Source organism: Colobus angolensis, unplaced genomic scaffold (genome assembly GCF_000951035.1).
Source record: "Colobus angolensis palliatus isolate OR3802 unplaced genomic scaffold, Cang.pa_1.0 Scaffold360, whole genome shotgun sequence".
NCBI classification, from domain to species: Eukaryota; Metazoa; Chordata; class Mammalia; order Primates; family Cercopithecidae; genus Colobus; species Colobus angolensis.
In genome coordinates this window covers 2,906,705-2,932,375 of record NW_012116933.1, presented here as the reverse complement: position 1 = coordinate 2,932,375, position 25,671 = coordinate 2,906,705, and the positions used below count along the sequence as shown (strand labels likewise).

General features: G+C 33.7%; 1 protein-coding gene across 1 annotated transcript in view; it reads right to left on the bottom strand.

Moving 5' to 3' along the window:
- Window positions 1–25,671, bottom strand: part of LIPI (lipase, member I) — a 121,893-nt gene that overhangs the window by 76,505 nt on the left and 19,717 nt on the right. Inside the window, exons 2-7 of the mRNA XM_011953438.1 lie at window positions 24,564–24,949; window positions 21,522–21,630; window positions 17,484–17,585; window positions 9,019–9,108; window positions 7,880–8,047; window positions 6,035–6,139 (exon numbers count right to left, since the gene is read on the bottom strand). Coding sequence (XP_011808828.1) covers window positions 6,035–6,139; window positions 7,880–8,047; window positions 9,019–9,108; window positions 17,484–17,585; window positions 21,522–21,630; window positions 24,564–24,949 — 960 coding nt within the window. The remainder of the gene's footprint in view (window positions 1–6,034; window positions 6,140–7,879; window positions 8,048–9,018; window positions 9,109–17,483; window positions 17,586–21,521; window positions 21,631–24,563; window positions 24,950–25,671) is intronic.

Sequence of the window (25,671 nt, the reverse complement as noted above, 5' to 3'; positions counted from 1 at the left end):
AAACTATCACAAGAACAGAAAACCAAACATTGCATGTTCTCACTCATAGGTGGGAACTGAACAATGACATCACTTGGACTCGGGAAGGGGAACATCACACATCGGGTCCTATCATGGGGGGGGAGGGGAGAGGGATTGCATTGAGAGTTATACCTGATATAAATGACGAATTGATGGGTGCTGACGAGTTGATGGGTGCAGCACACCAACATGGCACAAGTATACATATGTAACAAACCTGCACGTTATGCACATGTACCCTAGAACTTAAAGTATAATAATAAAAAAAAAAGAAAAAGAAAAAGAAAGAAAAAAGAGGAAAAAAAAAAAAAAAGAACCCTGAATCGCTGATTTGGGAAATCCTCAGCCTAGTGAGTTTACTAAAGATGCTCAAGTTAAGTAATTTATTATTGGGAAATGAAGCTCTAGAGAAAAAACTGAAGGTATAGCTGGGACAACCTTTTCCCTCAGAAAGATTTTTAAAATCAGAGCATTTAGTCACACAAAAGGGTCTTTGAAAATATTAGGCATATAACTCACAGATTCCTTTAGCCATCTCAGCAGAGGCCAATAATAGAGGCAGGATCATCTAGAAACGATATAGAGGAGTCTCTTTTTTAATGAATGACTCTCTGTGACATATACAGAGATCCACCAGACTTTGGTGAAGGTTATAGTGGTATAAATAGTGCCAACTTGCACTACAAGCAACAGAGTATAAAATGAGGGAAAGTTTTGAGTCCTGGAAAATTTCTACAAACAAGAAGCAAGATGAAAAAATTACTCAGATGCAAGCATATGCTACCATTTATACATTTAAAAAAGAAGGGGGTGAAAGGGAGAGAGAGAAGGACTCTAAGAGATCAACATGTAAAGCCATGAACCCAGGGAGCAGAGCCAAGAACCACAGGGAATTATTCCCAGGTCTTTAAATCAAATGGAGCTTGCCTGGCTGAATTTAAAAACTGCAGAGTGTTGACTCTATTTTTCTTCTACTTTTCTTCTCTTTGAACAAGAATGCCTATAACTGTCTCATCATTGTATTATATTATACCCAAAATATTATATTATACCCAAAAATGCAGAATACACATGTATTGCCAGTACCCATGAAGCATGAGCCGAAAGCAATCAATCCTTTACTACTAAAAATACCTCAGGATGTTGTTAAAAAATTTATACAGTTTGATTTCTAGCCATAATAAAATTAAACTAAAGATCAGTAACAGAAAGACAAAAGGAAAATTTCTAAACAGTGGAAATTAAACAGCATGCTTATAAATAACCCATGGTCAAAGAAGAGTTCTCTAAAAAATACATAGAACAGAATAAAAAAGATACAATATATCAAAACACATAAGACACAGCTCAAGCAGTACTGAGAGGAAATTTCATAGACTAAATGATTACATTAGAAATGAAGAAATATCTCAGGCCAATAGTTTGTTTCTGCCTCAAGAAAATAGAAAAAGAACAAAATAAACCAAAACAGAGTAGAAGAAAAGATGTGTGTGTAGAAATATATATATGTGTGTGTGTGTAGAAATATATATTATATATATATATAGAGAGAGAGAGAGAGAATAAAGCAGAAATTAATGAAATTTAATAAAAGAACATTATAGAAAATTAAACAAAAATCTGATTCTTGAATAAAAAACAATAAAATCGATAAACCGTGTTGTCTAGCAAGACAGACAAAATAAAAAGAACCAAGACACAAATCACTGTTAGGAATAAAACAAAAGGCATTATTAAAGATAATGCAATCATTAAAAAGATAATTTTAAAAACCTGCTGCTCATAATTCAATACCTTAAAATAAATGGACCAATTCCCCAAAAACTACAAACTACAAAACTTCAACCAAGCTGAAACAGATAATCCAAGTAGTCCTAAAATTATTAAATAAATTAAATTTGTAGTAAAACTTCCTCCCCAAAAATCTCCAGACCCAAATGGTTTCACTGGAAAATTCTGCCAAACATTTAAAGAATTAACAGAAATCTTGCATGATCTCTTCCAGAACAGACAATAGAGAAGGGAAAACTTGCTCACTTTTTTTTATGACGTTGTATTACTATAGTAATATGAATACACTATTACTCTTATGCCAAAATCAGACAAAGACAATAAGAAAGGAACACTACTAACAAATATCTCTTATGGACTTAGAAAAAGTCTCAACAAAATATTAACAACTGAAATTCAACAATGTATTTAAAAATATGCACTAAGACCAAGTAGAATTTATTACTGGAATGCAAAGCTTGTTCAACATTCTAGAATCAATTAATGTAGTTCAACATATCAACAAACTAAAGAAAAAATTATATGATCATATCAATTATACATAAAAAGCATATGGCAAAATCCAACACATATTTATGAGGTAAAATTCTTGGCAAGTTAGGAATAGAGGGGAACTAACTCAATTTCATAGTGTACCTACAAAAAAAACTATAAGTCACATCACACTTTAATGGCAAAAGATTGGATTTTTTTTTTTCTCTAAGGCAAAGGTATCTGTGCTTACTACTGTTATTCAAAATAGTACTGGAAGTTCTAGCCATTGCAATAAATAGATTTTAAAAAATTAAATGCAAACAGATTGTAATAGAAGAAATAAGGGCATTCTTACTTGCAGAAAACATAATTGCTTACATAGAAAATTCCAATGAATCTACTTATTTAACCTAGAAACAATAAATGAATTCAGCAAGGTCCCAAGAAACAAATTCAACACTAAAGATGCAATCTCATTTCTATATACTAACAATGAATGTGGAGATACCAAAATTTAGAAATACATTTTAGAATTACTCCCCAAAATGAATATGTGGTATACACATAGCAAAAGATGCACAGGATCTGTATGTTGAAAATTATAAAATGCTGACTGAAAAAATCAAAGAATCAAAGTATATGGAAAGACATATCATATTCATGAATTAGAATATTCAGCATGGTAAAGATACCAGCTCTCCCCAAATTGAAAAATATGTTTAATGTAATTTCTGTTGAAACCTCAGACAAATTTTTGCAGATATAGACAAGGTTATGCTAAAATTTATATTGAAATGCACATACACTAGAAGATCTAAAATAATCATGATGAAGAATGAAGAGGAAATAATCAGTCTACTTGACATTAATGCTTACTATATAGCTACACTAATTAAATGCTATGTGGTACTAGAAAAAGAAATGAACACATACATAAATGAAAAAAGTAGATAGATCAAAATATAGACCCAACACAAACAGGTACAAAAAAATATGTCAATAAATATATCGATACATATTGATATCTATATTATATATCTCTATCTACAGAGATACATTTTAATCAATTGTTGATAAAGATGCAAAAGCACTTAATAAAAGAGAACCTGTCAACAAATGATGCTGGAGCTATAAAAAAACTAAATAGAAATAGATTTCAGATGTAAATGTAACACATAGAACTATATTATTTTTAGAAAAAAAGTTATAGGAGAAAACTCTCAGGACCTAGGGCTCAACACAGAGTTCTTAGACTTGACACCTAAAGCATGATACATACCTAAAAGAAAATAATGATCAATTACTCCTCATCAAAACTAATACTTTTTCTCTGCCAATGCTTTTGTGAAACAGAATAAAAAGACAAGTTACAAACTGTAAGAAAATATTTGTAGATCAAATATTGACAAGGACTAGTTTAGAAATTATATAAAGAATTATCAAAAGTCAACAGCTTAGAAAAAAAGCCCAATTGAAAAATGTCCAAAAGACATGAATACACATTTTAGCAAAGGTGATAAGTAGAAGAAATAGTCAACATTCATAGTCATCGGGGCAATGAATACTAAAACCACTGAAGTATCACTGTATGCTTGTCAGAATGCACAAGAATTTTTAAAATAATGACACCAAATTAAAAAAAAAATCAGAAAAATTAGATCACTTATATTTTAATTGGGATAATGTAAAGAGGTACAGTCACTCCAAAAAAAAAAAAGGTCAAATTTTTTCAAAGCTAAATGTGCAATTAGTTTCTGTCCCAGCAATAACACTCCTGGGAATTTATGACAGATAATGAAGACATATTCACACAAAAACTAATACACAATATTCAAGCACCTTTATTTGTCACAGCCAAAATCTAAAACATCCCAGCTGCTCTTCAACAGGTGACTGGTTAAACAAATGGTGGTACATCCTATATCTATGGAAATGTATATGTATATTCCATATAGTATCTATATATAGATATATATCCTATAGATATATATGTAATATATAGTTATACATAATATATTAATATATGTACATAGTAATGTATCTTTATCTATAGATATATATCTATTATATATGATATATAATATAGATGTTATATATGTATATTATATATACATGGATATATCTATATATTACATATATAGAAATAGATCTATATAGATATCGATAATATATAGATGCAATATAGATCTATATTATATATTATTATATATAATTATGTATATTAATATAATATAGATATATAATATAGAGATATATGTATTTATATATATATATAATCTCAGCATAATTCCCTGGAGGTTCATCCCTGTAGCAGGTATCAATGATTCACTATACCTTTAGTCACTGAGTAGTATTCCATGGGAATATATCTCTATCCCTAAGGATAGATAGATAGATCAATATATATTGATATCTATATCATATCTCTGGATATATTACTATGGAATACTACTCAGTGACTAAAAGTATAGTGAATCATTGATACATGCTACAGGGATGAACCTCCAGGGAATTATGCTGAATGAAAAAATAAGTCAATTAAAAATGTTACATGCTGGATGATTCTCTTTATATAACAATCTTGAAATAACAAAGTTCTAGAAATGTATGAATGGATGCCAGGGATTGGAAACCAACAGGTGGGGGATGGGGTATGTAGTTATAAAGGCACAACACAAAGATTCCTTGGGGTGATAAACTGTTCAGCATCTTCACTGTGGTGGTAGAATCAGAGCCCTATAAATGTGACTATTTTGTATGGAGACAAATACACATATAGTCACACACACAGGCAGGTGTATAGGGAAATCCGATTAAGATGGGTGGATTGTATCAATGTCTACTACTCTATGGCACTGCAAAATGTTATCATTTAAGGAAACTAAAGTATATACAGTATCTCTGTGTATTATTTCTTATGTCTACATGTAAATCTAAAATTAACTCAATAAGATTAACTCAATAAAATTTTTAATTTGAAAAATGGACAGCTCCAATTCTATTTGATAGCATATATCACTAATGTTTGAAGAATAATACATTGAAGTTGGTAGTGACTGTGACTGGAAGACATTAAAAATGACTGACCTAAAATATTTTATGAGAATCTATTTTAAGTACTTATCTCTCAGTAATCAAAATTAATGACAGTAATTCAAAACTTCCTCCATAAGATTCTTCACATAAAAGGACTCATTTTATTTGCAAACCACTTCTAGTTTTTCATTTCCAAACAGAATAATTTTGCTTTAATACTTCCTTATAAATCTAATGATTTATTATATTTCTATGAGATTCTCTCTTGTTCTACAAGTTTTCTCCTCTTGTCTAACTCTGAATGTATTATGAGGATTACTACTTTCTTGTCCTTTTTAATATTTATATATTAATAATCTAGTTTTGGTTTCCAAATGGGTGTTCATACTATATATATACACATATATATATGGCTCCTTAATATGTTATATGCCAAAATAACTCTAGAGGTGAAAAGGACAATATGTAAATTTAGGATGAAGGAGTGCAACCTTGATTGTTTCTTTGCGAAAATATTACCCAAGCATCTCTCCATTTTATCTAAAAAAAGATCAAGTCCTTAGTTGAATTTGTCCCACTGGCTATAGCAAATTTTAAATTTGCCTGAAAGAACATGATGGAATTTGAGTGGGTGCAAAGAACACTTTGAATCAAATGTAGATTAGTGTAAAAAAACTAAAAATTTGTTTGTTTGTTAAAAGTGTTAACTTACTACAGAATGGATATATGCCACTAGTATCCAAAAACACAGTGGTCCTAACAGGTCCTCCTTTCATCCTTTCTTTCAAAACATCTTTAAGTAGCTTGGCTTGATAACCTGAGATTTGAGAAATAGAACATTAGAAATTGGATTTCCATCAAATAACAAAAATGTCAAATCACTAAAGTAACTAAAAGATCAGTGTGTATAATCATCATCATGATCATTGTGGATTTTGATAGCTTAAAAAGCATTTTTTCAAATAATGCAGCATCCCATTTATTTTAATTACAATAACAACTCTTAAATTCAGGATTCACAAATAAATCTGCTCCCTCAAAATCTTATCAAAGCTTAGCATACTCCATTCATATGGCTATAGTCCATTTGTAGGAGTTTTACTGTTATAAATTCAGAATTTTACATGTAATTATTTCTAATAAATTCAGCAGAGTAAATTGACTACATAAAACTTAAACATACAATATAGCTCCATGAGTATAGCTCCCTAATTCTCCAATACGTATAATACATACAGATATGGCATGCGTGTGCATACGTTATATATATTATATATATATACAGTATAGGTATACTTTACATGTACTATATATTGTGCATATAATATATATATTTCAGATAAATATATTATGTGTACATGTAGAATATTTATTATAATATGTTGATATATTGATAAAAATTACTTATAAAATAAACTTTATATTAATATGTATTTAATATGCTTCATGTATTTCTTTGTTCCCATATTGCTACCTCCAAATTTGAGATTTGAATATGGTAGAAAGAATAGTAAATTAAGAATTCAGAGGTTTTACTCAAGTTCTAACTTATGCCTTTACGTAATTTACATATTCACTCTGGCTTACAATTTTCTCATTACATGGAAGAAGGATGGGACCAGAAAAGCAATCCACAACAGGAGGTCTGAAGAAAACTAATCCCATATGATGTCTTATAGACAGAAAAGTCTATGAGAAAAATCAAATTGGCAATGCCGGAACGGTGCATACCCCTCCTAGGGTGTTCTCAATGTGTGCTAATCGTGCTTCAGAATTTGGTTTAATTTAGCCTTTGTAATCACTACCCATTCCTTGAACCCCTTTGGCTTTGGAAACATCTCTGGAGAATTCTGCCACGATACTGACCAGATGTTTACATGCTCATGGCATGCTTGGATCTGGTGCTCTCTTTGAAAAACCCTGAGTAAACAGCCTCTGAAATTCTTTCCAGTTCCAATATTATATTTTTATGTAAATTTCTTCTCTATAATTTCCTATTGGCAGGTTTTAGTTATCAGAAGTAGCAATACTGAACTGCTCTTAGCAAGCTTTATCCATTTAGAAGGTGTGAACCATGTAACCATGTTTCATGTCTACTTGCTGATAGCAAATGAGAAGCTAACCATGGCTCACACCTCTTCACTTGTTCCTAAGACCTCCAAAAAACAAAACAAAAACAAACAAACAAACAAACAAAAACACACCTCGGTGTTGCCAAGACTGTGCAAGTTTCTTTCTTTAAGTGAAAATATAGTTGGATGATAGTTAGATATTTTTGTACATCCGAAACAAGGATCATTATAAAGCCACCTAATCTGCCCACTACACTGAACATAAAAAGGCAGTTGATCATGTTCCTCTCATTAAATATATTAAAAATGTTTAGTAGGGAATGATATATTTACTCTGTACCACATCTCTACAGATAATTTTTCCATAAAATGGTCATTTATTAACAAGTAAACAGAGTACACAGTTTAGCTTCCACCAGAAAATACTAACAATTATGTTATTCATATTAAATAAGAATGAGAGTAACTATAATAACCTCTCTTACCCAGCCAAGGACATGATTTTTCCTTAAAACTGTCACAGTCCACACATAAGCTAGTCTTGTAATCTTTGTATGAATGACAAGGAAATGAAATAAAATTGCAGTTTGTTTCCAAAGATGCCATGAACAAGTGAACTGCTCTCTCGTGGTTGCATTTAATGAATTTAATTCCTTAAGAGTTAAAAAAAAAAGCAAAGAACTGCAGATATATTAATCCATGTTCAAGTACATTTAAAAACAAAGTAAAGATGAAGTTTTGCTAAATACTATGTACCTTATGAATATTACTGACTATAATACACAGTTTTATGTCAAACCACTAAACAAATAGTACCAATTAAAACTTAAATTTAGTATGTCTTTTGCATGAGATTTATAATAAATTTTTAAAGTAATAATTAACACAGCAAAAAGGTTTATTTCAGTGTTTCACAAGCTCTACACAGTGCTACTATACTTAATCACTAGTGTACACATCTTTTCCTTCTAATCCTGTACTCCTAACATTTCCACCTAATGACAAAGATGATCATGAAACCAGGTGACATTAAAACTTTATTACCTTCCTTTTCTTTTCCAACCTTGCACATCCTCATCCTTTTCACCAAAGTTCTTTTGCTACAGAGGCCTTTGGTCATGTGTTATTGGACCAGCTGCCATTGTGGACCTGAGAACATTTCTTGCAATGGCTCTGACATGAACCAAATTCCACACTTGGGGAAGCTGCTCGGCTATCTTTATGTACAGAACAATCAAGTGTCAAGAGATTTTAAATTTGTCTTTGTACAGTAATATTGTGATGGTTAAGATTAAATCCTGAGATCAAAGTGTTATTATATGATACTTTAGCTACGTGTGCTTCCTCAGTGACTTACAATTTCTCCTAATGTTTAAAATGATGAACTAAAATTATTAAAAATATAATGTAAGAAGTCTCATCCATGACCAAATGGATGTCTACTAGTAACCTTTATGAACTAAGCATGGTCAAATTAAACCACTGTTAACCAATAACTCTCCTGAGTCATGGGCAATGGTGATGAAATCAAAACACTGCCTACAGATGAAGGGGGGAAAAGTAAGTTATTTTCTTTCATCATTTCAAATATTATCTAATTCATTCAAAAATACTGTCAGTATACCTGAGAAAATTGATTTAGGACAGCCAGGTTGTTTCTTTCCTCCATTTGGATAAAAATCTATATGTCCCAAGGGCTCTCGAATGCCTAAGCCTGAGAAGAAAAGCACCCAAGCATCATAATGTGTATATAATCTGGTGAATAGCTTGCATAAAACAAAATATCCTATAAAATCCATTCAAAGTTATTCTTTAAATATTAGAATTGAAAATAAGTGTTTTTATAAAGATAAGGTTTACTTCTATAAATTCTTCATGAAAAGTATATTTCATTAATTTAACATGTTTGCGAGTCACCAGTTTACTATGGGTCAGTCACAGTTTTTTGTGGTATGAACACATAAGTGAAAAAAGAAATAGAGCAAAATTACTTGCAGTGACAAATATTTTATAGTGGAAAGAAACCATAATAAACAAGTAAATACAGAGTATGTCAAACAATAATAAGTGCTATAGAGAACAGTTCAGTAGAACAAGAGGACAGGAAGGGTCTAGTGAGGGTGGTAGTTGCATGTTTAAGTTATTTGGTTAAGGAATTTGCTACTTGAAGAAGGTGGAGTGGAGCAAAAATGCGAAGGATGTGAGGCGGTGAGCCCAGTGGATATTTGTGTGAATATGCTCGGGGAAGAAGCCAGCGTGGCTGAAGCCTAACATGTAACAGGGAGCTTCGGAGCAAAGGAAGCCAAGTCCTACAGAGCCTTTTCGATCAGTGTGATGATTTGCTTTCACTTTGGGTCATAATTTTTAAGATCTGCTGGTGCTGGATGCACTAACTGGAAAAAAATCTAAAAACTAAGCTGCCTCGGCTGGAGCAGTTTGAGTGAGAGTGACATGAAACTCATAGCTTTGACTCAAGGGCTTGTGTAGCCCTGTAGATCATTGGAGCACTGGCGAATGTACTGATTCTGAGCCCGTTACCAGCATATAACTCAGAAAAGCCTTAACAGTGAAAAGGGCTAGCAAGCCCAGAATACTCAGGACTGTGATTTGATACAAAATTGTGCTGCCAAATAAGATTACAATGCTTTATTCTGGGGCACAAAAGATTTCCTACAACACAGTGAACTCATGAAAGAGATCAGTCATAGATTTAGTATAAAACAAAGATAAATAGATGATTCTGACAGTAAGGGTTTAGATGCTGCAACTTGACTTAGTTCTAGGATGTACCAGAACCTCTGATGAGTTGTTAGTACCACATTAGAACACTGGGCATGTACACTGAGGCTGGGGAGAGGGGAGTCATAAAAACAAGAAAAAAAAAAAAACAGTGTTAGAGATCTGTGAAATTTCCTCATATTTGAACTCCATATGGAGTTCCAAGACTAGGGGTTTCCAGTTTGGAACCGTCATTTTCTCCAATCTGCCACTGAAGTAGACTCAAACCAACAGCGCTCCCTAGGAATCAGAGCGGAAAAAAAGAAATTTGTCATTAACTTACAAGCAGCCCTTGATTCAGGCATGTTATTTCCCTTTTATCAGATGGGAGGGGGGCAGCTTGGTCTGTTTAGATCATTCATTCTCTTAGTTTCAAGAAGGGTGGGGAGAGCAGCTATGACTTTTTAATTTTCCTTTTATTGTAAAATATAAGGCACATGCAGAAAAAGAACATTCAACATAAATCTATAGGCTAATTATTATAAAGCAAACAGCCATGGGGCTACCATACTCATGTAAAGAAATAGCACCTAGAAGCCCCCTTTGTGCCCTTACCCAGCCACAAGTTTCTTTCTGTCCCCTAATCGCTAACCCATCCTCTTTTTTAAAATAAAATTATTTGTTGTTATTATTTTATTTTATTTTATTTTATTTTTTGAGATGGAGTCTGACTCTGTCTCTCAGGCTGGAGTGCAATGGCATGATCTCCTCTCACTGTGACCTCTGCCTACCGGGTTCAAGCAATTCTCCTGCCTCAGCCTCCCGAGTAGCTGGGACTACAGGCATGTGCCACCATGCCCAGCTAATTTTTGGTATCTTTAGCAGAGATGGGGTTTCACCACGCTGGCCAGGCTGGTCTCAAACTCCTGACCTCGTGATCCCCCCGCCTCGGCCTCCCAAAGTGCTGGGATTACAGGTGTGAGCCACTGCACTCAGCCTGTTTTTCTTCTTTCCCTTCTAAGGATGACTCCCCAAACCCTATAGTTTAGATTTCCCCTTTGTAAAAAATATGAACTTACTCATATTTTATGTATCATTTTGTTTCTGGCTTTTTAGATTATTACTACATTTGTGCTATTAATCCACATTGTCAGGTGTAAAAACAGTAATTTATTGTCATATATTATTTCATTGTATGAACATATCACAATTTATTTTTCCATTATCCTATTGTGGTACATTTGTGTTGTTTCCGATTTGGAGCTAATGTGTTCAAACTATGAACATTTTGAACATATATATTAAAGCATACGTGAAGGTACATCAGTTGGTTATATACCTAGGACTGGAATTGTTATAGAATATGAGTATCTTTGATTTAATACACAATGCTGAATAGTTGTACCACATCTTTGCCAATAAATGCTCTTGTCAAACTTTTGAATTTTAAGCATATGGCTTCTTATTTGGGTTTTAATTTGTATTTGTTTCTAACTTTAAGAACTTTTTATACGTTTATTGCCTATTCAGCTGTATCCTTCCTAATGTCCTGACTTTTTCTTAACGAGGTTATCTTTGTCTTTATTATTGACTGACAGTGGGTCTTTATCTCTTTTCCTGCTTTTTTTTATGGCTTGCTGTTCACATTCTTCAAATATTTATAACATTCTCAATTTTTATATAATCTGACATTTTAATCTTTTCATTTGGGTTAGAGAGTTTTGTGTACTTTGGGAAAATATTATTCATTATCCCAGTGTTACGAAGGCTTTAAAAATAATCGCTCATAAACCATTTATTTTTCTTTCAGATTTATGCATACCACAAGGAAATAATTTTTGTGTTTTACATGAGTGCAAGGTTTTTTTTCAGCTTCAGAATCCAGTTGATGGAAACAGAACCACGTAATTACTGATACTAGCTGCGTCTTCTCTTTTTGTTCTGTTTTTTCTCTCCAAGAATTTATTTTTAGAAGAGATGTATGAAGTTCAAGCATTCTATGTTCCTTTCATTGTATGGAAAGAAGGCAAAAGTGATATAAATAAATTTTCAAATAATAATTCATTTTTATCTTTTCTAAAGTGCAAATTTTGGCTTTTTAAAGCATCTGCAATTCATAATTTTTATTCCATTAATTTATTTGGTACGCTTAATATTTGTTTCTTTCTTCATTTGTGTGTGTTTATATTGTTTAATTCTTAATTTTTCAAGATTATTAGATTAGTGATTGATTTTCAGCCTTTTAAAATAGCTGTACTCAAAACTATACATTAACTTCTAGACATGACTTTTGCTGAATCCAAAAAGTTTTAACATGCAATAATGTGAATATTCAATTCAAAATATTTCATATTTATATTATTTATTATTGTATTCATTAGTTATTTTTAAGTGTGATTTTTCACTTTCTAAAACGTATGGGTTTTAGTTATATTTTTGTTATTTATTTGGATTAAGTGCATTAAAGATAGAGAAGATTACTCTATGATTTCTATACTTTGAAATGTTTGAGAATCTTGTTTTTTTTCCAGATCCAAACATTTTTATTTGCTTTCAATTCTTTTTTGTTTGTTTGTTACATTTGGCTAATGCCCTCATAACTCTGATTATATTTATTTATGTATTCATTTTTCTTTTTTTATTATTATACTTTAAGTTCTATGGTACATGTGCACTACCTGTGGGTTTGTTACATATGTATACATGTGCCATGTTGGTGTGCTGCACCCATTAACTTGTCATTTACATTAGGTATATCGAAATGTTTCAGCATTTTTTTAAGGCTCAGTATATGGTTAACTTTAGGTAAAATATTCATGTGTGTTTCAGAAGACTGTAAATTCTGCAGTTCTCAAGTGTAATGTTCTATAAATATCTATGAGATCAATTGTGTTAATTAAAATTATTCACTATGATTATGCAGTTGCCTTTTTTTGTAATGTGTTATTGTTAATAATGCATTACGTATTTGAAGCTGTGTTATTAGGTGCATACAAACTAGAATTGTTATATCTTCTTTGTGAGTTCAAAGTTTTATTATTTTAAAGTCCATCCATATTTTTATTAGTTTGTATGATAAAATCAATTTTGTCTAATATAGATTTATCACCATTTGGAGGATAATATTTGCATATTTATCACCCTTCTACTTTCAAATATTTTGCTTCCTTGCTTTTATATATGTCTTTAATAAATAAGAGTTGGATTTTATCTTTTTAATCAAGTTTGACAACCACAATATTTTAATTAGAGCATAAGTCCATTTATCTTAATTGTATAGTTGTGTTTAATTTTACTATCTTATTATCTACCTTCTATTTGCTTTAGATGTTTTATGAATTCTTTCTCTCTTTTCTTACCTTCTTTTGACTTCATAAAAAGTTTATTCAATTTTTGTCCTTCATTAGCCTGGAAGTACTCTTTTATTCTTTTCTTGCTAGATACCCTAAAGATTCAACAGGAATACTATACTTGTGAACCTCAGTTATTGACGGTCATTTTCACCTTCTTTCTATACAATGAAAGGAACACAGAAAGCTTGAAATTCATTTATCGCCCAAAATCGTATGCTATTTTAGCTTATTTTAATTTTCTCTATATTTCAAATCCATAAAAAATTATTAACAGTATTTTATGTCATCAGTATATGCTTAGATTTAACTAGTTCATTGTTCTTCCTTCCTAAATAGCCACAATCTAAGAATAATTCTCCTTTTGCCTGAAGAATACATTCTGCTCATGAATATCTGAAGAGTAACCTTTCTGCTCATGACAAATACATTCAAGAATAAATGTATTTTGTTTCAGACAGTTTAAATTTGTCTGAAACAAAATACATTTATTCTTGAAACAGATTGGGATACTATCTTAGCAGTTGTTTCCTTTCACCATATGGAAGCAACCGTTCTGTTGTTTCCTATATTCCATTGTTTCTGATGAGAACTCAATTGTAACTCTGGTCAATCTTATTCACCTTATTTAAATAAACTTGTATGGTTTGATGATGGACTTTTCTGCAATTCACTATCATTCATCTAAATGAAGATTAATCTTTATTATTTTTGCTTCAAGTGTGCCTGGCTATCTTGGATGGTAAACTGTTTTTGTAAAATTAATTTGAGACTGAATTATGTGAATTTCCTACAAAGAAGGCTATTGTTTTCTTCTGTCAGATAACTAGGAGCTCTAACAATTCAGAATCTACTTAAACAAGAACTCAGTAAATGCGATTTTGGCGGAGGCAACTCAGATAACTAGAAGCTTTCTGCAGACCATAAGAAGGCTGGTTTGTTCAGCTTTACTCATGATTCTGTAATGTCCTTTGGAGTTCCAGACAAGAATAACAGATGAGATGTTTTGCAAACCCAATATGAGGGTTTCAAAAGCATCCTATCTTTTGGATATTGGACTCATAATTTTCCCCAATATCTCAACAAGAATGTATGCCCTAATTATCTAATCCACAAATTGGAAAGGCCACATGGCTTTTTGAACACTCACAACTGAGTAAAAATGAGGATTATTGGCAAGTAGAATATGTGGTCATTGTCTAGTATTCAAGGAAAAGGCAGTTCACCAGGTATGTGCTGAGTCCACGCATATCATTCAGAAATTTCTCAGGTACATATGCAATATCAAAAATCTGTGTTTCTTATTTGTGATAGTCATAAAGATCAATCCAATGTTCCAACTATGTGGCCTCCAGTGGCAGGTTAGATCTGATAGGTTGCATCATCAAAAGATGTTGAGAATATAAGAAAATCCAAGACAGTTCATTAGGATAAGTAAAAAATGCAAACAAAAATAATAAGAAGTATGAAGAGCTAAGTCAAAAGGCCATAGGCAGAATTGAAGTTAGTGTTGTGGGAAGTCAGGGACCCCGAATGGAGGGATCGGCTGGAGCCGTGGCAGAGGAACATAAATTGTGAAGATTTCATGGACATTTATCAGTTCCCAAATAATACTTTTATAATTTCTTATGCCTGTCTTTACTTTAATCCCTTAATCCTGTTATCTTCATAAGTTGAGGATATAGGTCACCTCAGGACCACTGTGATAACTGTGTTAATTGTATAAATTGATTGTAAAACATGTGTGTTTGAATAACATGAAATCAGTGCACCTTGAAAAAGAACAGAATAACAGTGACTTTTAGGGAACAAGGGAAGACAACCATAAGTTCTGACTGCCTGTGGGGCTGGGCAAAAAGAGTCATATTTTTCTTCTTGCAGAGAGCCTATAAATGGATGTGCAAGTAGGAGAGATATTGCTAAATTCTTTTCTTAGCAAAGAATATAAATACTCTGGCAAAGGAATGCATTCCTGGGGGGAGGTCTATAAACGGCCACTCTGGGAATGTCTGTCTTATGTGGTTGAGATAAGGACTGAGATACGCCCTGGTCTCCTGCAGTACTCTCAGGCTTACTAGGGTGGGGAAAATCTCCACCCTGGCAATTTGTGGTCAGACCAGTTCTCTGCTCTCAAACCCTGTTTTCTGTTGTTTAAGATGTTTGTCAAGAAAATACTTGCTCCACTGAACATAGAACCTTATCGGTAGTTCTGCTTGTTGCCCTTTGAAGCATGTGATCTTTGTACCTACTCCCTGTTCTTACACTCTTTCCCCTTTTATTTTTTTGAGATGGAATCTTGCTCTGTTGCCCAGGCTGCAGTGCAGTGGCGCAATCTCGGCTTACTGCAAGCTCCGCCTCCCAGGTCCACACCATTCTCCTGCCTCAGCCTCCCAAGTAGCTGGGTCTACAGGCGCCCGCCACCACACCTGGCTAATTTTTCGCATTTTTAGTAGAGACAGGGTTTCACCGTGTTAGCCAGGATGGTCTCAATCTCCTGACCTTGTGATCTGCCCGCCTCCACCTCCCAAAGTGCTGGGATTACAGGCATGAGCCACGGCACCCAGCCTCTTTCCCCTTTTTAAAACCCTTAATAAAAACTTGCTGGTTTGAGGTTCAGGCGGGCATCACAGTCCTACCGACATGTAATGTCACCCCCGGCAGACCAGCTGTAAAATTCTTCTCGTTATACTGTCTCTCTTTATTTCTCAGATGGCCAACACTTATGCAAAACAGAAAGAACCTACGTTGAAATATTGGGGGTGGGTTCCCCCAATAAGTTAGAGTTTCAGAAAAAATTCAGACAAGAGATTACAGATTAATTGGCCAATAGGTATATTGTATGTGAGTGTGCCAAGCTGATATAAAGAGTTGGAGATAATAAAGACATGAGAGGTTTGGATAACACTACAACTATGACTCCTTTGGTTTTGACTGCTTATAGAAGTAGGTGAACATAGATTCCAAATAAGGAGCAGAATTACCACTGGAGTCTCAATCTATTGACATGTAGTCATGGGGGTTGAAAAATTGCGTCTATGGCATTTACGTATTTCACATTCACACACACACACACACACACACACACACACACACACACACACACCCTAGTATGGTAGTATAGATTACCACAAGATTAATTCAGAGGAGTAATCTTAGTGTCACTGCCCTTGTCTCTATCTGAGCACCATATCCTCTCCTGATTCAGTTTATAAGTATAATATACTGGTTAAGCGCATCATCTGGAATCAAAACATATGATTTCAAATTCTGACTCTGCCACTTACAGACCTTACAACCTTTATTCTAGCTTCCTCAACTGCAAATGGAATGATAGTTATCTATCTAATGGAAATTTAGTAGGATTCACTAATTAATTCATACAAGCACTCAAAACACTACACTGCTTAATGTATAGGAAGTGCTCAATAAATATTAGTATCAACAAATTCAAATCAGGAAAGGCATGAGGACAGTCTGTTTCTTAAAAGCGTCTGTTCAGTTTTACTCTGGCCAAAAATCCAATACCCTGTTAGAGATTTTCAGCTAAGATAATTAAAAACAACAGAAAAATTATTTCCTTACATTTAAGGAAGACTATTCTTTGTGGCTGAAATGCTGTGTTCAGTTCTAGTTGATATATATCACAGCAGGAAAATAAGTAGGTAGAATGGTACCCTAAATACATCAGGAACGTTAAACATGGGGGAAAATGTGATCAAATCAATAAAATTGTCAACAGCATGAACAGAATGAACTCTTAGTTATTTATTTCAGTGTTTTAGGATGACATGACACATCTTGAAACCTGAAGGAGGCAAACTGAAGTCAAAGAGTGCCATTTGACAATGCAGGAAATCACTAACCCTAAGAAATATTACTTAGGAAATATTATCATTCTATAATTACAGATTTAAAATCATTTTATCCATGATGTTTTTTCTTCTTATGCTATCCCCTTGCCCAGGGTCTACATTTTCCCTTTTATTTTCAAATAATTAGGTAATAAATCCTGATTTGTTACCATTGGAGTTAGAATGGATGACATCCACAAACTTTGCATCAGTGTAATCCAATCTTCTATATGGTGGTTTTCTGGAGAACTTTGGCCCAGCAGGGTCAAGACCTGGAAAGCAAGAAAGAAACTATCAGTCTAATCAAGTCTACAGAGCTCCTTACATTGCATACACATTATAAACATAAAAAGCATTTATACTTTTAGTTTAAACCTATCCAAAAACATATCTAAACACAAATGAAAGTGGAGGAACAGCAGGTAATTTCATTATTTGAATACTACTACTAACCTTCAGAACTTTTCAGGTTAAGCCACAACAAAATATTGTAGGATTTTTTGGAGAATTTTTATGTGAGACTGAATTAGGAGTAATACAGTAGTTTACATTTAATAATAACTACAACTATTTCTCCTGAAGGAAAAAAAAAATGAGTACCATCTGATTCTTTCTTGAACTCTGTACCTTACTAGCTCACTCCAGATTTATCTGTAGACCTGAAAAGCTTTTACAGGTGCCAAATATAATTTGGGCTATGGGATAAACAATGTTGTCTTATCCATTTCTCATAAGACTTTCTCACACACTCTTACGAAAAGAAAAATATATTTTAAATTCCATGGAGTGTGAATATTATTTCTGGGGTATCCTAATTTCTAAATAAAAATTCTAGGCTCACGACTTTCTGGGAACTGTCAAAAAGCGGAGAGAGAAGATAAAATTCAGTTTCTTCAGAACATCTATACAATGAAGAAACAATTATCTTAAAAAGATATTTGAAAGTAAAATGTAATGTTTTTCATTTCACACACCTCTATTATCCCCATTTTATTTAACCCGCTTGACTGAATGAGACAGAATCATCTGTCTTCCTATAAATTATTCTGATGTAGAACCTCCATGTTTGGTGGCCTTTTAGTCCCTGATGATTGCCTGGTATTTGGGGCCATTCAAACTAGACTAGTACGTGTAAACACAATTTAAGTACAAATTGAGCAAGTGAGGTTTTTGAAATAGAATGGGCTTTAAGCACTAGGGAACTTTGTATAAATAAATCCTGGCTAAACTGCTACTTCTTGACCCTCCTACATTCATTCAGTTAATTTGTTTTCACACATTTGTTAACATTAAAACTAAACAGAGTTAAGTAAGGATATGCTTAAGGCTTGTAAAGGTAACTATCTATATGTTATTCACCTCTCTCCCCCTTCTTTGAAACTTAACTAAAGACAGTATTTTCTTTTATCAACACTTAAAGTTATTATAAGTCTTTTATGGCCATATATATGAATAATTGCTGTTTTTTTTTTCAAAACAAAAAAGGTATAACTCCCAATGCAATCCCTCCCCCCCCCCCATGATAGGCCCCGGTGTGTGATGTTCCCTTTCCTGAGTCCAAGTGATCTCATTGTTCAGTTTCCACCTATGAGTGAGAACATGCGGTGTTTGGTTTTCTCTTCTTGTGATAATTTGCTAAGAATGATGGTTTCCAGCTGCATCCATGTCCCTAAAAGGACGCAAACTCATCCTTTTTATGGCTGCATAGTATTCCATGGTGTATATGTGCCACATTTTCTTAATCTAGTCTGTCACTGATGGACATTTGGGTTGATTCCAAGTCTTTGCTATTGTGAATAGTGCTGCAATAAACATACGTGTGCATGTGTCTTTATAGCAGCATGATTTATAATCTTTTGGGTATATACCCAGTAGTGGGATGGCTGGGTCATATGGTACATCTAGTTCTAGATCCTTGAGGAATTGCCATACTGTTTGCCATAATGGTTGAACTAGTTTACAATCCCACCAACAGTGTAAAAGTGTTCCTATTTCTCCACATCCTCTCCAGCACCTGCTGTTTCCTGACTTTTTAATGATTGCCATTCTAACTGGTGTGAGATGGTATCTCATTGTGGTTTTGATTTGCATTTCTCTGATGGCCAGTGATGATGAGCATTTTTTCATGTGTCTGTCGGCTGTATGAATGTCTTCTTTTGAGAAATGTCTGTTCATATCCTTTGCCCACTTTTTGATGGGGTTGTTTGTTTTTTTCTTGTAAATTTGTTTGAGTTCTTTGTAGATTCTGGATATTAGCCCTTTGTCAGATAAGTAGATTGCAAAAATTTTCTCCCATTCTGTAGGTTGCCTGTTCACTCTGATGGTAGTTTCTTTTGCTGTGCAGAAGCTCTTTAGTTTAATTAGATCCCATTTGTCAATTTTGGCTTTTGTTGCCGTTGCTTTTGGTGTTTTAGACATGAAGTCCTTGCCCATGCCTATGTCCTGAATGGTACTACCTAGGTTTTCTTCTAGGGTTTTTATGGTATTAGGTCTAACATTTAAGTCTCTAATACATCTTGAATTAATTTTCCTATAACGAGTAAGGAAAGGATCCAGTTTCAGCTTTCTACTTATGGCTAGCCAATTTTCCCAGCACCATTTATTAAATAGGGAATCCTTTCCCCATTTCTTGTTTCTCTCAGATTTGTCAAAGATCAGATGGCTGTAGATGTGTGGTATTATTTCTGAGGACTCTGTTCTGTTCCATTGGTCTAGATCTCTGTTTTGGTACCAGTACCATGCTGTTTTGGTTACTGTAACCTTGTAGTATAGTTTGAAGTCAGGTAGCGTGATGCCTCCAGCTTTGTTCTTTTGTCTTAGGATTGTCTTGGCAATGCGGGCTCTTTTTTGGTTCCATATGAACTTTAAAACGGTTTTTTCCAATTCTGTGAAGAAACTCATTGGTAGCTTGATGGGGATGGCATTGAATCTATAAATAACCTTGGGCAGTATGGCCATTTTCACGATATTGATTCTTCCTATCCATGAGCATGGTATGTTCTTCCATTTGTTTGTGTCCTCTTTTATTTCACTGAGCAGTGGTTTGTAGTTCTCCTTGAAGAGGTCCTTTATATCCCTTGTAAGTTGGATTCCTAGGCATTTTATTCTCTTTGAAGCAATTGTGAATGGAAGTTCATTCATGATTTGGCTCTCTGTTTGTCTGTTACTGGTGGGTGCTGACGAGTTGACGGGTGCAGCACACCAACATGGCACAAGTATACATATGTAACAAACCTGCACGTTATGCACATGTACCCTAGAAATTAAAGTATAATAATAAAAAAAAATCAAAACAAAAAAGGTAAATTGGTTGAAAGAGATATTATCCTCCTATTCCTAAAATCACTACCACTCATAGAGGAAAGAATGAAAATCCATGTCAGCCTTATTAGATGACCGAGTTTTCTGGATGCAGTAACTTTGTTATAGAAATATGAAGGGGGACCCAGAACCCCTCAAATTGGATACAATTCCTGATTCCTCTGTAGCATTCAAGTAAAAATTTTTAGAGAGTTGAAATGCATCAGTTTGTGATAACTAAGTAAATAGTTATATTCTTAGCTAATACATAAAGTATTTTTGTTCAATGGGTCACATTTACTTCTGTATTCTTAGGATAGTATGTCCTTAAAATTTAGCTGTGACTACAGAAATAGATATTTTTCTCCCATTTCCATTTGGGTAACTTAAGCTCTGTTGAGAGCTTAACAAAACTTCAGAGTCTAACTAAAACAAAGCCAATATTTAAATATAACATAGAAAATAATAAATGTTTGTACATAATTTCTATTGAGTAATTATTGTACCCACTAAATTTTAAGTAAAGTGGCTGGGCACAGTGGCTCACGCCTGCAATCCAAGCACTTTGGAAGGCAGAGGTGGGCAGATTTCTTGAAGTCAGGAGTTCGAGACCAGTCTGGCCAACATGGTGAAACACTGTCTCTATTTAAAAAAACAAAAATTAGCCGGTGTGGTAGCAGGTGCCTTTAATCCCAGCTACTCGGGAGGCTGAGGCAGGCGAATCACTTGAGCCCAGAAGGAAGAGGTTGCAGTGAGCCAAGATTGCACCTCTGCACTCCAGCCTGGACAACAGAGTGAGACTCTGTCTCAAAAAAAAAGAAAAAAGAAAAAAGAAAATAAAAATTTGCAAAGTAACTTCTGAGACTTAAAAGTATGCTAAAGCAATAATTTTATAAAAATAATTTTACCTGTTATTCTTCCAAGTTGACCATGAAATATCTTTCCAACAAATCCACTGATATGAGCCCCTAAGCTCATACCTATGAAATGAAAATTGTCAAGAGATGCACCATGCTTCTGCAATTAAAAAGACAATATTACAGTATTCATTTCAAGTAATAACAAATCATGCCTCCCTCATATATCAACATTTTAAAATTCATTATTTTTTCTGGCTTAATTCATTTTGAGGATATAGGGAAAGAGACTTTACAATTTCAAAACGACTATATCTTTGTTCAATTTTTGCCTAAAATATTTGATTTTTTAATTCATTTTCAATATCAATTTTTTATTTTAAAATTGTATCATCTCATGCAGAACAGTATATGCAAAATACAATTAATAAGCAAAGTGTTTTATAATAATCAACATTACTAGGTGTTTACTTTCTGCTAGCTACTTCGATATGGACCTTATAAAGTTCATATTTAATACTTCCAACTTCATTATGAGTTATTCATTTTTATCCTAATGCCTAAAACTGTCAGCAGCACCTATTAAATGCTAAATAAATAACATTGGATCAATTCCCATTTTATTAAGGAAACAGTGTCAGAAGTAATGACTTTCCCAAAGCCACATAGATTCATAAGACAAAAAGATAGATTCCAATTTGCTGTGGTCTGAATGTTTGTATCTCCCTAAAATTCATATGTTGGAATTCTAATCCTCAAGGTGATGATATTTGGAGGTAAGGCCTTCTTGTGGGTTGGGAGAATTATGTCATGAGTGTGGAACCCTCATGCAAGGGATTAGTGCCCAGATAGAAGAGACCTGAGGGATCTCCTTCGACTCTTCCACCGTGTGAGGACACAGTGAAAAGGCATAATCTATGAACCAGGAACTGGGCCCTCACCAGACACTGAATCTGCTGATGCCTTCTTCTTGGATGTCTCAGACCCCAGAACTCTGAGAAATAAATTTTTGTTGTTTATAAGCTACCTAGCCTATGGTATTTTGTTATAGCAGCCCAAATGGACTAAAACATAAGCCTAGATCTCACTCCAAAATTTATGCTAATTTGCTTTCTTGTTCTATCTGATCAGGTTGTGTCAAAAACCTTAGGAAGATTCACAAAAGTTGAATAATAATTCTCACTTCAGAGATGATAAAATTAATTTCATGGATTTTAGGTGACTTCCCCTGATCACCAGCTAAGGAGTGATGCGTCCAATCTTCCAAGGCCGACCTCTGAATACCTCTTAGTCTCAGCTCCAGGAAGGGAAATAGGAGACTGCATGAGAGTGTACTTCCACCACACTCTTCGGGAGCTAGTGTGAGACCTGTGGGCAGATCATGGTCCAGCCCACACAGTGACATGTCTGATGGCTTACAGAAAGATGTGGAGCACTTGCCACTAATGAAAAACTACACTCAGGCTTTCAAGGCACAAGGTTATGATTTCCTTCAGATCTCACAGCCATGCCCCAAACCAGGAGGGAGTATCTCTCAAAACTCCAATGCTGCTGGTCATTTAAATCTTCCTCTGTAATATGAAGCCTCTATAAGCAAAGGCACTGTTAGAATTTTATCTAATATTACAAATTTTCCCAAACATTTCTGTTTAACATTCACATTCTCCACACTTTGAGGCACATATTCATTAGTTGAGAAAACACCAGTAACATCAGGAAAAATCAGTGATGTAATTAAGTCTGTTGGTGGGGATGGTTGAATCAATTATCTCCTCTGTCTGTCTACAGCAATGGTATTGTTTTGTCCAAATTTGGGGGTGTAAAAATGATAATGAAAGTTGATCTTACTCAATGATGACTCAATGTCACCCACTGATTAAGCACATATATGTTAATTCAATATTCATATAAATATTTTTGTAACATTTTGTTATTCTATATTTACAAATAAGGAAATGCAGCATAGAGAGGCTATGTAATTGTTCAAAATTATAGATGATAAAAGATGGACATATACTTTGAACCCATCCAGTCTGACCCCTGGCCACTACACATAACTGCTTCTTGGAAATGTTGTTATTTGTTCAGTTTTTAGCAGAGTCTGGAAAGTTCAGCACAACACAACTCAAGTTCAAATTTCAAGCCCAATAATGCCCCCAAAGCAGATAGCACCCTTCCTTCTCTCAAATACCCACGACTACCTACTTTCTTTTAGGATCGACAGGGATCTCCCTAAGGGTTGACTTTGTAAACAAAAATCATTCACAATACAGATAACATAGAACTGGCCTGAACTTTATTTGATCCATTCAAATCCTGAGCAGACTTGAATTAATCTGAGGTCTGCCTCCAAAGTTGACAGAAGTATGCTACTTTTTGAAATGATTTTTTGCCTGTAATCTCACCAATTTGGGAGGCCAAGGTGGGCGGGTCACCTGAGGTCAGGAGTTCAAGACCAGCCTGGCCAACATGGTGAAACCTTGTCTCTACTAAAAATACAAAAATTAGCTGGGCATTGTGGTGGGCACCTGTAATCCCAGCTACTCAGGAAAACCACTTGAACTTGGGAGGTGTAGGCTGCAGTGAGCCAAGATCGTGCCACTGCACTCCAGCTTGGGCAACAGAGTGAGACTCTGTCTCAAAAAAAGAAAGGAAAAGAAAAAAGGATTTTTTCTTTACTTTTACAGATTCACACTTAATTATATGCCAATATTTTAGCCATATATTTTTAAAGATACTTGAAGAATGTAATGATTGTAAAGTTTATTTCCCTCACCCACCACATAGGTTAACTATTTTATTCTGAGGTTGGTATAGGTAGAGTTAAAAGAAATCTCAGAAGATTTTTAAATAAAACATAATAACCACTAAATTTTAATATAATGTTTTAAAAATAACACAGGATATTTTTCTAGGTATAGAATTATTCATTTAGGCAGACAAAGAAAAGATGGCTGCATACATTAGTATATTAAACCAGTAATTGTTAATGCTTATGGGGAAAAGTATATCATTTATTATCACTTTGTGGTATTGAATGTAACACACTGTATATTGTATAGCATGTATAATACATAAAATTCCAAGACTTACCAAAAGATTTTTAATGTGCCCACTCAAACTCACAGCAACTTTTCTGGTGTTTTTAACCGCTCTATCATAAATAAAAGTTGTAGCACCCCGGTTCCAGTCAACTACAATTACATTCATATCTTCTTCATTCAGCAAAATGCTTACGAAGTTCTGAAGCCATGATGGGATGGAGCCCATTGGTCTGTATCCATGAATAAGCCAGACTGTTTTCTTTTGTGTGTTGAAATTAACATTAAGTGAGTTATTGTGTTCAAACAGTGGCTCAGCACAGTTTAGGTTGTTCCTTGTATACATCATCAGAATTATCTCTATTCGTGGAATAAATAAATCTCTGAAGGAATCCTTTATACTTAGATGAGAGAATTCAAGGCATGGTCTTTTATTCTCTGAAATAAGAAAATGTCAATCAAGTTAAGTACTGGGATAATATTTTACTCCTGTTGCTGTTGCAAAGAACAGAATTAAATGTGGAGTGTAGGGAGGACTTCATTTCATTAGCCCTTCAACATAATTTACTGAGCAACTGCAATGTTTAAGGTAATGCATTAATTATGTAAAAAGATTTTCTGAACTAAAAGTAATGGAAAATACAAATGTGATTGGTAAAAAATTTAAGAAGAGATTTTTATCTGTACAAAATATAACAATAATGGTGTGAGTGAAAACAGTAAGATTGTTAATAAAGTGCAATGGGTACTAATCAAAGTCGATAAATTGATCATAAGCTTTAACAAAAGTTTTACAGAATAGTCCTTGTATAATAAGCATTAGAATAAAATAAATTTAACCTAACTGGTCATCAATACAAAACAATAAAGTAATATTTTCCTCATAAAATTTAAAATGTTTTAGAAAATTAAATAATAAATATTAATATAACATGAATGTTGAGATCATAAGTTGATACAACATTCCTTTGAAATTTTACATGTGTGTATTTACTGTACACATAAACTTAACAAATCTTTTTCTTAATTTTCTTTCTATGACTTACCATTTGTAATAAGTGTAAAGACATTAATCACTGGGTTATGTATAATGGGATAAAAACATAAAACATCTTAAATCTCATCCTTATAGTATTTTCATCCATGTGTGCATTCTATCA